General features: G+C 32.0%; 1 protein-coding gene across 14 annotated transcripts in view; it reads left to right on the forward strand.

Annotated features, from left to right (window-relative positions):
* The window catches only part of SNAP91 (synaptosome associated protein 91), a 148,358-nt gene that overhangs the window by 115,229 nt on the left and 20,369 nt on the right, over nt 1-12,760 (forward strand). For 6 of the 14 annotated variants that reach the window (XM_074310395.1, XM_074310400.1, XM_074310398.1 and 3 more), the window contains 6 exons: nt 4,387-4,494; nt 5,163-5,426; nt 5,651-5,728; nt 5,894-5,965; nt 6,432-6,515; nt 7,677-7,760. The exons of 4 other annotated variants lie outside the window; for them this stretch is intronic. In XM_074310395.1, the coding sequence (XP_074166496.1) occupies nt 4,387-4,494; nt 5,163-5,426; nt 5,651-5,728; nt 5,894-5,965; nt 6,432-6,515; nt 7,677-7,760 (690 nt within the window). The remainder of the gene's footprint in view (nt 1-4,386; nt 4,495-5,162; nt 5,427-5,650; nt 5,729-5,893; nt 5,966-6,431; nt 6,516-7,676; nt 7,761-12,760) is intronic. 4 more of the 14 variants (XM_074310402.1, XM_074310403.1, XM_074310404.1 and 1 more) reach the window with 3 other exon arrangements.

The following is a 12,760-nucleotide window of genomic DNA, read 5'->3' on the forward strand; positions in this document are numbered from 1 at the left end:
TAAGGAGAATGTAGATATTCTGGAAATATTTTATGATTCCATAGTTTATATCTTCAAGTACAAAGATGGATTACATAGTATCCATGGCATAGTGGCCTAAAGTAACCAAAAGGATCATTTCTTCATGATTCCACTAAGACTTGTACCTCTTTCCTTATCTATTGGAATAATTAGGCATATATAGTGAAAATTTGAGTGTCTACCTGTATTAGCTCAATATTTTTTATTATGATAGTATTTTATTTAATGAGCAAACTAGCATCATTGCTTCAAGATTAGTTTAGTTTGCTGAACCTCATGTGTATAGCAATTTTGTCAGTTGTATTGTGTCATGATTTATATTTTTAATGTATCTTGTCTAATTAGATAAATATTATTATATGGGGCTTAAAAAATAAGCTTAGTAAATTTCATTACTTAAGGACTGATAATCTTGTTATCCAAAATTTATTATACATCCTGTGATGTGTAGCTAAAATTTAAATTTTCTGTATGGTAATAATTAGTCAAAACTAATACTACAATATCAGTATTAATGCATAGTTTATGAGCTTTTGTGTTTGGTAACACCTCAGATTAATACCAAAATAATAATATTTAGTCTTGATTTTAATAGTAATTTAATTTTTTTTTCCTGAGGCATTTGGGGTTGACTTGCCCAGGGTCACACAGCTAGGAAGTGTTAAGTATCTGAGATCAGATTTGAACTTAGGTCCTCCTGACTTTAGGGCTGGTGATGAACCCTCTGCCATCTAGCTGCTCCAACTTAAATAATTTTTTAAAAAATTTTTGGTATTCTGATATTTAAATATTTTCTGATGTAATGTTTTTGATTGTTTAAATACATTAACTTTTAAAATATAAGTAACACACATGGTATAAAGGTCTAATGGATCTGGTGTAAAGGAAAGATCTTTGAATCTGGAATCAAAAGGCCTGGATCCAAATTCCACTTTTATGCTTATTATATATGTATCTTGAAACACATAATTTCTCTCTGGGCTTCAGTTTCTTCAATTACAAAGTTAGAAGTTAGAAATTGATTCCCCTTAAATAGCTTTTCTACCTTTCTACCTAGAATCTTTGATCCTAAGGGGGGAAAAAGGTTGTCTCATTAACTCTCTGTTGTTAGGCATTTGAGGTAATATTCAGGATAAAATATACCTGGTGGAGTTAAAATAGCATTTTGTGCAGTCCCACAAATTGTCTTCTCATTTTTCCAGTCACCTTATGCTGTTTTCTCTTTCTCAATCTGAAATGCTATAAATAAATTAAAATCTCATGTAAATTCTTAACAGCTTACAAAGTAGAAATTACATACTTGCCCCTGAGATATGTGTACATTAATGGTAAGACTGGATAAATTCATGGATGGGGCCCATGGGATGGGACTTTGACCAGACCTTGGACATGTGATTTCACTAGCATTACCTGAAGCACATATAGGTAAGGAAAGGTTTGCCCAAGATTACATAAATTCTCACAATGTCTGACTGGTTCACTGCCTGTTATACTTAAATTTTCTCAGGAAAACTTATAAATTTGAGAGATTAAAATAAATTTGAGAGATTAAAAAAAACATAAAATATTATATAAATGTGCTATACCTAATATAGGAAAATTCTATACTAAATTGAACTTTACATGTTTTTTTTCCTCTAGTAATAGTGAATTAATATTTATCCCTTTGTATAGATATTTGCATACATTATTGGATTGGACCAGAAAGATGATTTGTGATCTTAGGGAAAACAATTTCCAAAACTATAAGGTCAAAAGCCAGATTGCAGTGTTTGTGTCCAATGTTTTATCTAAATGTTGTTAGTTGTCTTTTAAAAAATTATATTGTTTCATATATGTGTGTATGTCTGATTTGAAATATATGCATAATCACAGATGAAAGTTAATCATCAGTTACCACATTTTTGACTTGCCAGGGTCACACAGTTAGGAAATCTAAGGCCAAATTTGAATTCGGCTCCTCTTGATGCCAGAGCCAGTGAAACCCACTGTGCTATCTACTATCCCCACCTTAGTCATCTTTTATAGTAGATAAAACTTTATTTAATTGAAAAGCTATTTAAAATGAAAAAATGAATTTAAATGATCTAGACATCTGAAATGTGGAGAAATCAAACCCCTACTTATTGTTTCTCAGATATTGTAATTTTCTACTATTTTGGATTCCATGGCGATTTTGTGAAATTTAGCTACTTGGCAATTTTTTTTCACCAATAATTATACTATTGTATATACTGTTCAGAGAACTCACAAAATTATATGGTTTTTAAAAATTTTTTTCATTCATATACTGATATAAATTCAACTGCCATTTCATCCATACTGTCACTTGTGGGAGAACAAATTCCCCCATTTCTGGAAGTTATTGAAAACCTTACTCAACTTGTAGAAGAAGTTATTAACAGGTGTTAATATATCAGCATGTAACTAAGGCTTTCTCTCTGTTGATTTAAATGCGTTGAAATGTCCTTTAAAAGGGAAAGTTTTGGAAAGTGTTCAGCACATTTTTTACATTGGAAAAAATGTTTGTAGATTTGTCTAAAAACTCTTTAAAATACATCTCATATTGATGTCTATCTTGGTTTTGTGGGTGGTTGTTTAATTTTCAAGAATAAAAATTTAGCTATTGACTACTGTTTGTTTTAAAAAGTTTGAGGGCATATTGATCATTCTTATTTTTTGTTGAGCTTTGTATTGACAGTGATATAAAATTTTTTTTCTAGAGAGATGTTTTCCATTCTTTTCTATTCCACTAATGGATAATATAAGCTTTACCTTGAATGTACCTTTGAACTCTAAAAACAGTATTGAAATTGCAAGATTCATTTTCAGGAAGTGGTGTTTTAAGTAAATTTTAAATAATAGCCTTTAATAGAACTAAAAGAATTAAGCATTGGATGTCAGTATATGGACATACATTTATGTAGATAAGTAGGTAGGTAGATATATATATTTGTGTGGCTTGGGTGCATGGTTTTCTACTTTTGTTTAGCATTACTTCTATAAATAAAGCATCAATATTGTATTTCATATTATTTATACCAGATTTATACTAAAATGTTCATATTTTGAAATCCATAGAAGTTTGAGCTTCTTTGTTTTTAAAATGTTGATAATAATTTAAATGGTCAGCTTGAGAGAAACATTAATTTAAAATGATATTATCTAAATCTTCATTCTTTTACATTTAAAGATGCTATTTTAAGACAATGTTGTTATTAAGCATATGTATATGCATGCCCAAATTCAGGATGTATTTAAGATTCTTTGACAAAAAAGCTAAATATGTTAAACTTTAAAATATGGCATGACAATGAAAAATATTATCTTGTCATTAGATTCCATTTAGTAGGTATCCTATCAGATTTTTTTTTCTAAAATGTTCTAACTAATCAGAAATAAAGTTTGGAGAATAATTGACAGTAATGTCGAATGTGGTTAAATGCTAACCTCTTAACAAAATGAAACTGTTTCTGGCAAGTGCATTAATAAACTCTTGATAAGTTCAGTACATTATAACCCATCTAGATACAAATAGTTCACTAATGTCATAATGACATATATGTTGAATAAATATTACATATAAATAGAGCAAACCAGCATTTTTCAGGAGTTTAAGATAAGTTTTTCATATTAATTGGAACACTACTGTAATTTCCAAAAAATGAAAGCTAATTATTTTAATAGCAATAAGGGCACTTTAGTCATAACCCTTATTTCTTTAAAATAGATCTTTATATTTGTCTAGAAATGCTTTTGTTAACTAAAAAAGTTCTAATCCTTGTCACTAATTAAGAAGTCTCTTAATGCTGTTATTGAAATTATAGCTTTATCCTGTGAAACATTTGAAACTAGACCATAGCCGATGCATTCCATATACATTACAGTACCTATCTAGATTGGCATTAAAGAAGACATTTATGTTTCCTTTAAGCCACTAGTCAGAAGTGTCATAGTAGTAACTTTAAGCAAATCTGACTGAACATGAAAATTTTACTATCTTAACTAACATTAGTTTTACTCTTGTATTTTAATTTTTAACATCCATTCTAATTAATTTCTGATGTTACATAAAACATGCTGCTCAGAACCCTTATACAATGAGAATCATGTTATCTTTTGGACCTTAATGTGCCTTGGCAGTAACAAAACTGAACCACATAGTATATAACTGACTAGAAGGAATGCAAGGACAAATTTACTTAATGACTGTCAACAGTGCATGACCCATAAAAATAACATTTCTAAAAATTCATGTTGTATAAGGGACCCTCTTCTGCAATTTAACTTCGTTCTTTTACTATATTTTCTTCTCTTTTTTATTCTTTTAATTTCTATTGTTTAAAAAAAAATACTGCACCCAAGATGCCTTTGCAGCTTCTCCTGGTGAAGCCCCTGCAGCACCTGAAGGGGCAGCAGCACCAGCTACCCCAACCCCTGTAGCAGCAGCACTTGATGCATGTTCAGGAAATGGTGGGTTTTATGTCATTAGCAAGTTTCTTGTTTTATGTTCTAGTAATAAATCCTATAATCAGATGTGGCCATTTGTTGTTGTTGTTTTTTTAAGTTTTTTTTTTTTTAATTTATCATTCATTCTTGATTTCTTGTGAATACATAGTATCATTCATTAAATTAAATTATTAAGACCAATACTTAAAACATTAAGATAGAGATGTGCATACTTCTCAAAATTGGCAATTTCTCAAGATTGACAATTTTTGTCAATGCAAGTATGCTTTCTTAATGTTTTTGGTTTTGTTTTTTTCTCTAATGCTATGGATTACTTTTTAGTACACTAGTCCAAGTAACTAATAAACAGCATGTTTTTGTAAATGTAAAAAATTACTAAATTTGTCAGGTGGTTTTTGAGGATCTAAAGATGTACTCCTCTCACACTTCATTCTGATCTTACTCAACTAGAGTTTGAAATCTTTTCCTTCATACTTTTAAATTTCTTAAAAAAACAAAAAAGTGTACTAATTACACTGGTTAGGGTTGCACTGAAATAAAGTCCCATTTAAATACCTACCTTGTGTGTATATATCTGTGTATGGTGTATGTTATCCTTGGTTGTGATTATTTTCTCTTATTTCCTTCCTTACTGATTCTCTATATATATTCTCCACTTTCCTTTTTACAAGACCCCTTTGCCCCATCTGAAGGTAGTGCAGAGACTGCTCCTGAACTGGATCTTTTTGCAATGAAGCCACCTGAGACCAGCATTCCTGTAGTTACCCCTACAACTAGTGCAGCCCCCACGATTCCCGCAACAACTCCTTCTCCTGCTCCTGCTGCTGCAGCTGCCACTGCTACTACTACTACTGCTGCTACTGCCACTACCACCGCCACCACACCCGCCACTACCACCACAACCACTGCTCCTCCTGCTCTAGATATCTTTGGTGGTAATTCTTTAAAGCTCTTTGATTCTGGTGGATCGAATTCTGGAGTGCCAAATGCACATCCAGAATACACACATAATGTTGCATGTATACTGTATATTTAAATTATTTGCTATAAACCATTTGCAACATACTTCAGAATTCTTCTAATCAAAATTCAGAACTGGAAATTAATGTTTTTTCAGTTTGGTCAAACTGAGTAAAGGCTTATATATTCTTGGTCTTAGATTTATTTGAATCTGCTCCTGATGTTGCTGCAGCACCCAAGCCAGATGCTACTCCTAGCATAGACTTGTTTGGTACAGGTAAAAATAAATAGAGCCTTTCTTTCATTTCATTATTATTTCTTGGATGTTTTTATGCTTAAGCTCCTAACTGTCATTTGTGATGATAAGTTCGTTAGATTTTTGACTTTGATTTCAGCTTTCTACTTATTTCTGGTTGATTTTGGTTTGTTTCACTTTTGGAAGATGCTTTCTCATCTCCTCCACATGGGGCTTCTCCTGTGCCTGAGAGTTCTCTCACTGCTGATCTCTTATCCGGTGAGTTCTTTTGCAGAATTCCAATCTTATTTGGGCAGCATTATGTGTGGACAGATAGTGAATTTCCTTGCATATGTGATATTTGAGTTCTTTAGGCTAAATAAAAATAATGAGGAATTCAGTTCAAGCTTCTCTTCATCTTCAATCATTTATAAGTAAAATTTACTATTCCCCATCTTGGTTATCAGTTACATTAAATTATAAACATACTCTTTATTGTGGGCAGGTGGGGAAGAAACTGGATCAAAATCCTTAAGTTTTAAAGTGATATTTTGAGTTAGTTTTTTCTTCTAAAAATCGATATATATCTTACAATGAAAATCTGCCTTTGCCTTATTAATAGTATTCTCTGAGTTTGCTGATAAGATTTATTCATCTTGAGTATAAATATGGATCTCAAAAAGGACCATAAAGAATCTCAGTTTTCTTTGACATACAGTATTATCTGTTCTCTGCTTAACTGCAGTGGATGCATTTGCAGCAGCATCTCCTGTAGCCACTGCCTCTCCGGCAAAGGTGGATTCTTCAGGTGTGATTGATCTTTTTGGTGGTGCGTATTAATCTTCCTTCACCACTTAAATAACTTTTTTCTCAGATTATTTTTAGACATTCTTATTCATTTAATTCAATCATATTCTTTTACAAAATTATTTTTTTTCTGTCTTGTGTGTAAACATAATTTTCAAAGCTATGACTTTCATCCATTTTGCTTTTTTTATTTATTATCATGTATTTATCTTTTTTTTTTGCATGATTTAAGCATAACCAAGTATTTTTTCTATTGTCTTAATATAAAATACATTGATATAGAATTTGTCCACCCTGATTCTTTTTCATGTCTGTTGTCTTAATCATCTTTTACTTCTTGAAAAATCATTATGAGCATTAATTAGGCATTAAAGAAATAATTGAAGCATCCATATTTTAAAAATTAAAATATGTAATGGACTGAATGAATTCTTTACTTCAGTCAGAATTAAGTTGCTTACTTAATTACTTAAAATCCTTCCACAAAACTAGAAGATACTTTGCTAACTTAAAACTTTTAGGAATATTATGCGAGGCCTAAAAGTATATATACTGAGGGGTCTGTCATAGTTGATAGACAAAAGTTGCAAGTCAGAGAGTTTTACTTTCTGAATTTCCGATGTAGTCGTGAGATCATGATCGAAGCACTAAAATACCAGTTTCCACATTCAAATTTGGAAAACTAAATTTTGAGGTAAAAATATAGTTAGAATCCAGTTTGCTTTTTGTACTAGTCTAAAATTATCAAGTTGATCCATTTCTAAATAGAAATAAAGCATTATTGCCTTTCTAATTAAAGAAATAAATAGGAAATTTTTGTTATAACATGGATGATATATAACACAATATACAAATTTACTTTGTGGGAAAAAAAGCATTTTTATTCTCTCTTTATACTCTCCTAAACCTAAAATTAAGGTCACAACTTTTATTAGGGGTCATTCAGTCTTCTTCAGTGACAATATCAACAATCCATTATTGTGGGGGAAAAAAAGATCAGTATGTGGTTCACTTTGTATGTTTCATTATCTATAGGATGTATGTCATTAGGGAATACAAGGTACTATAATTATACATTTCTGTGCATAACATTGATTCAACATATTCACATAACATTGATTCAACATATTCACTATTATTTAAACTCTTTTACCTTTCTTGCTGCATAATGGATAATCCATAGATGCTTTTGGAAGCAGTGTTTCTGAACCCCAACCTGCAACCCAGGCTGTTTCTAGTTCCTCAGCTTCGGCCGACCTACTAGCTGGTAATTAACTTAAAATTTTTAAATTAAATTTTGCTTTATGGAAACTTAAGAAGGAAATTCATAATATGATGTGTGTTTTGCCTTTCTCATTGATTTCATAGAACTGAAAACAAAGTGATATGACCAAAAGCTACTCATTATATTCTTAAATGAATTTCATTGCATTTTATGAAACTAGTTTTAAAATCCTGTTATATACAAAACTATCCTTACCATATAGGTTATTGTGATCTCCTTTCCATTAGGTTATTTTCTTTATTATTCTTCTAAAAAGATGCTTTAATAAATCTGGACTATTACTCTTGCCTTGAGTTTCTCTTTTGTGCCAGCAATTTGACATTGGTTAAAGAAGCATATGAATTACATGAGGAAAATTATTACTGACTTCTCTACTTAGTCTGAAGCTTATTATATGTTCTGCTTCCATAAGCAATATAGTTTTTTTTCTACAATTAATTCCAGTCCACCATGTTTGTATAATAGAAGACATACCAATAAATTATAAATGATTAATTTCTTTTGCTAAATGAGTTAAGGAGAAAATTTTGAGAATTTTAATCCTTTACTAAAGAAAACGTAAAGAGTCTTCATAACTACAGGGGAATTTTCTATGCCAGAATTTGGTGGTGATTTATGTTCTCCTCTTTATTTTACTAGAAGAAATGATCCTTCTCCATAATTATCCCTGCCACTGCTTAAGTTTGTTCTGGCAATTATTTGGCTACTAATGCTTTACTTTATTTCAATGACTGGGTGAATTTTAACTGGATAATCCTACTTTCAAAGGATTTCAGGCTTAATCATTTCATCAGAGCTTCATAAACACTGCTGCTTGTGGTGCTTTTGAAGCAAAAGTTTGATTATGCAGTGAAGATACGGGGATGAAAGGAGTGGCTGTACCAAGTTACAGGTGGCAACTTTGAAGGAAATTTAGCCCAAGTTCTGGCCAAGGAGTTTCTGTCAAAAGTTACATGGCAAATGAAAATTACCAAAGAAAAAGGCCCAGTTACAATATGGATGGCATCTCAATTTACCACCCCAGTTAGGTGCTGAGCATCAAGGAAGATCAGAGCTTAAATCTGGTCTCAGATACTGACTAGCTATGTGACTCAGTTTCCTCATCTATAAAATGGAAATAAGACTAGCATTTACTTCAGAGTTGTGAGAATTAAATGTGATAATATTTATAAAGTTTTTAGCATAAGTGACTAACATATTTTGGTGTTAAGTTGATTTTCAATCATATCCAACTCTCTGTGACCCCATTTGGGGTTTTCTTGGTAGAAAAACTAGATTGGTTTGCCATGTCCTTCCCCAGTTTAATTTATAGATGAGAAAACTGAGCTAAACAGAATTAAACCCGGGGTCACACAGCTAGTAAGAGCCTAAGGCTGGATCTGAATTTAGGAAGACTTATCTTCCTGACTCCAGGCCCAGCAGTCTCTCCACTCTACCATTTAATAAGCACTGCATAAATGTTAACTATAATAATAACAATTATTATTACTATCTCTTCCTTCCCCCCACACCCAACCTCTGTTGCCTATAGTGGTTTTTGCAAAGCTGGAAAACATTTGGCATGTATTTAATTTCTTTTACATAAAGACTGAAGTTCTGACTGGGAATTGAATGTAAACTATTAGCACTACTGCCTATCTACCCAGGTTACTTATACCTTCAGAATCCAATACTTAACGTGCAACAAGAAAATTGGATTTACACACATATATTGTATCTAGGTTATATTGTAACACATGTAAAATGTATGGGATTGCCTGTCATCTAGGGGAGGGAGTAGAGGGAGGGAGGGGAAAATTTGGAAAAATGAATACAAGAAATAATGTTATAAAAAAATTGCTCATGCATATATACTGTCAAAAAAATTATAATTATAAAAATTAATTTAAAAAAAGACTGAAGTTCTGACAATTAGAATTATTCTTAAATAGAAAGAGCTGATTCAGAAGATAGTGATTTCCCCTCTTCTGAATGTCCCTATTTCTACTCAAGACAGCAGCATCCTTCCAGTCTCCCAAATTTGAAACCTTAGCATTATCTTTGATTTCTCCTCCTCCCTTAATTCACAATATCCACATGTTAAATATTATTGTCCCTGCCTCCATATCATCTCTCTCAACCTACTTCTTTTACCTACTTTTATAGTCTCTACCCTAATTTATATCCTTATAATCTTTCACTTCATGTATTACTGTAGTCTGCTAATTGATCTTTCTACATGGTTTCCCCCCCTCTTCAATTCATCCTTCATACAGTTACCAAAGTGATTAGGAACAAATCCAATCATGACATTTTCCTCCCTAATTATTCAACTCCTGTGGCCCCTTTTCTTCCTAGCATAAAAAAAGAAACTACTCCGGCTTTCAAAGAGATTCACAACTTGGTCACCTTTTCCAAGCTTATTATACATTTCCTTTTGGTTGCTGACACACCAGTACCCCTCCCAGCCCCCCGCCACACTTCCCAAAAGTAGGATGTTTTCAAACCTTGATGTTGCCTCTTACTGTGTGATTTTAAGAGCAAATCCCTTAACCTTTTTCTGGGCCTCAGTTTCTTCATTATTAAATTGGGCAGGGTATGGATTAGATGATTTTTAGTCATTTCCAGGTTTAACTTTAAGATCCTATAAAAATGTATGACTATGATAAACTAGAAGTCAGTAATAATTCACTGGACTACATCATATATTTATGGACATTTTTTAAAAATTGAATAAGATTATATAATCTTTATTCAAAGGATTATAAAAGTTACCTGGGATATTAGAAATTAGTAAGTATTGCCTCTGTAACAACTCATTTTGAATAATACAAAAAAAAAAAAAAAATCCCTAGGTACTATAGCAAATTTAATCAGTTTTCTTTGGGGGATGGAGAAGGCAATAGATTTCTGGTTTCTTTTCATACATTATAAATTGTCTTAGAAGGCAAGAAGATAAGATTAAATAAGTACTTCTCTGAAAGACAGGCATGATCTTATTTGAGAATGATAGAACATAGCAACATCTCACATTTCCAGATGATACTTAGCTCTTCAAGGAAGAAAGCAGTAAAGCTTTTAGACATGGAATATTTATTTTGCAAGTACACTTTCTCTTCTTACCTCATTGAATTTCAGAGTTAGCTGGGACTAGAGTAGAAAGGTTAAATGGTTCATTTCCTATCCAAATCATGAATTATGACTGCCCTAGGGAATATAGGACATATGATCAACCTCATTAAAGGAATGACTTTCTGAAGTCATCAACCCAATGTATTGCATGTCTAAAAGAGCAATAAAACTCTAGATAGTATCAAAAAGGAGTGTTGGAGAGAAAATATAAACTATTATCCTATTCTATAACCCATCCATAATGACACTAAAGCCAATCCAGAGTAAGGACAGCTAACTTATTAGGCTGAAACTGGGTGATTTTATTGGTGTCAGGAGATGTCCCAAATGAGGAAACTCCTTTTATAAATACAGACTGGCATCTTGAGTTGATAATTAATTGTAAATTATGTTCCTTGATCTTTGGGACAGTTATGTGACTTCTAGGGTCCTCTTTTTGCATCTTATTTCCTGCTATTGTCTTTATACTAGATATTAATACATTTACTTACTATACTGACTACAAAGGCAAGGGGCAGTCAGGGGGTACCAGTAACATAATGTTTTAAATATATGACTCCGCTACAAATTATAGAGTGTTGCTCAGGGCCAGGAGTGGCTAAGTAATTTGCCTGGGATTATACAACCAGTTGGTGTCAGACATAGCACTTGAATCAGGTCTTCCAGTTTTTGAAGCCAGCTGTCTTCTCCACAAAGCCATTTCTCTATCCACTGTGCCATATTACCTCATAATACTATGTTATTATAAACATAATTATGGGTTAATATGGGAAAATCATTTTAGCTTTCAGCTTCTTTTCATCTATAAAATGGAAATATCCATACTAGCAGCATTCTCTCTCTCTCTCTCTCTCTCTCTCTCTCTCTCTCTCTCTCTCTCTCTCTCTCTCTCTCTCTCTTTCTCTCTTTTTTTTCTTTTTTTTCTGAAGCAATTGGGATTAAGTGGCTTTCTCAGGGCCACACAGTTAGGAAGTGTTAAGTGTCAAAAGTCAAATTTGAACTCAGGTCCTCCTGACTTCAGAGATGGTGTTCTGTGCACTGCACCACCTAGCTGCCCCCTCTACCAGCATTCTTAAGCAAGTATTTTGTACACTGTGAAGGTCAGTATAAATATGAGGTCTCAGTTAACTTGTAAGTAAAAAAAACTTTAATTCTTAAAATTTGCTTACTATTCATAGTTTCCCCCAAAAAAATACTAAAACTTCTTGATTAATGTGGCAAATTGCCATAGATATACATATCTACATATCATTTTTGATCTTTTATAAGTCTCTCATAATTTAAGTTTCTATTATGCACTAGACTTCTTTTTCAAATTCCTTTTAAATTTTATAATTCTATAGGAATTTCTGCTCTTAATTCATAGCAGAGAATAATTTTTACATTTTTCTTTTATCAGTCTAATAGATTCTTTGAGTCATAATCCACTAGAGATAGTAAACAGTAAAATATTGAATATTTTTCACTTGTAACTTTCTTCACCTTAGAAAAAGGGACTTCAGGTATTTTACTTTTTTTTTCCAGATATATGTTTCATCCATCCCAGAAGTAACGGATATAAAATTCATGTCTATATAGCTATTTTAATTTTTTAACAGGTGAAAAAGATAAAAGAATGAGGAGCTGAATTTACTCAGATAGACTGGGATAATTTCTTGGCTTTTCTACTATCAAAAAATAATCTATTAAATTATAAGATCCTCAAGGACAGGAACTACCTCATTTTTACCTTTATATCTCCTTGTTCTTACTGAAGGACCTGAGTATAGTAGGTACTTAATACAGTTTGTTTGCATTGTTGAACATTTTGTTTAACCTTCATTTTTAATTATTTAACATAGCAGAACTGTTACATATAATTTGCCACAGTC

The sequence above is a fragment of the Sminthopsis crassicaudata genome, chromosome 4 (genome assembly GCF_048593235.1).
Source record: "Sminthopsis crassicaudata isolate SCR6 chromosome 4, ASM4859323v1, whole genome shotgun sequence".
Lineage (NCBI taxonomy): Eukaryota > Metazoa > Chordata > Mammalia > Dasyuromorphia > Dasyuridae > Sminthopsis > Sminthopsis crassicaudata.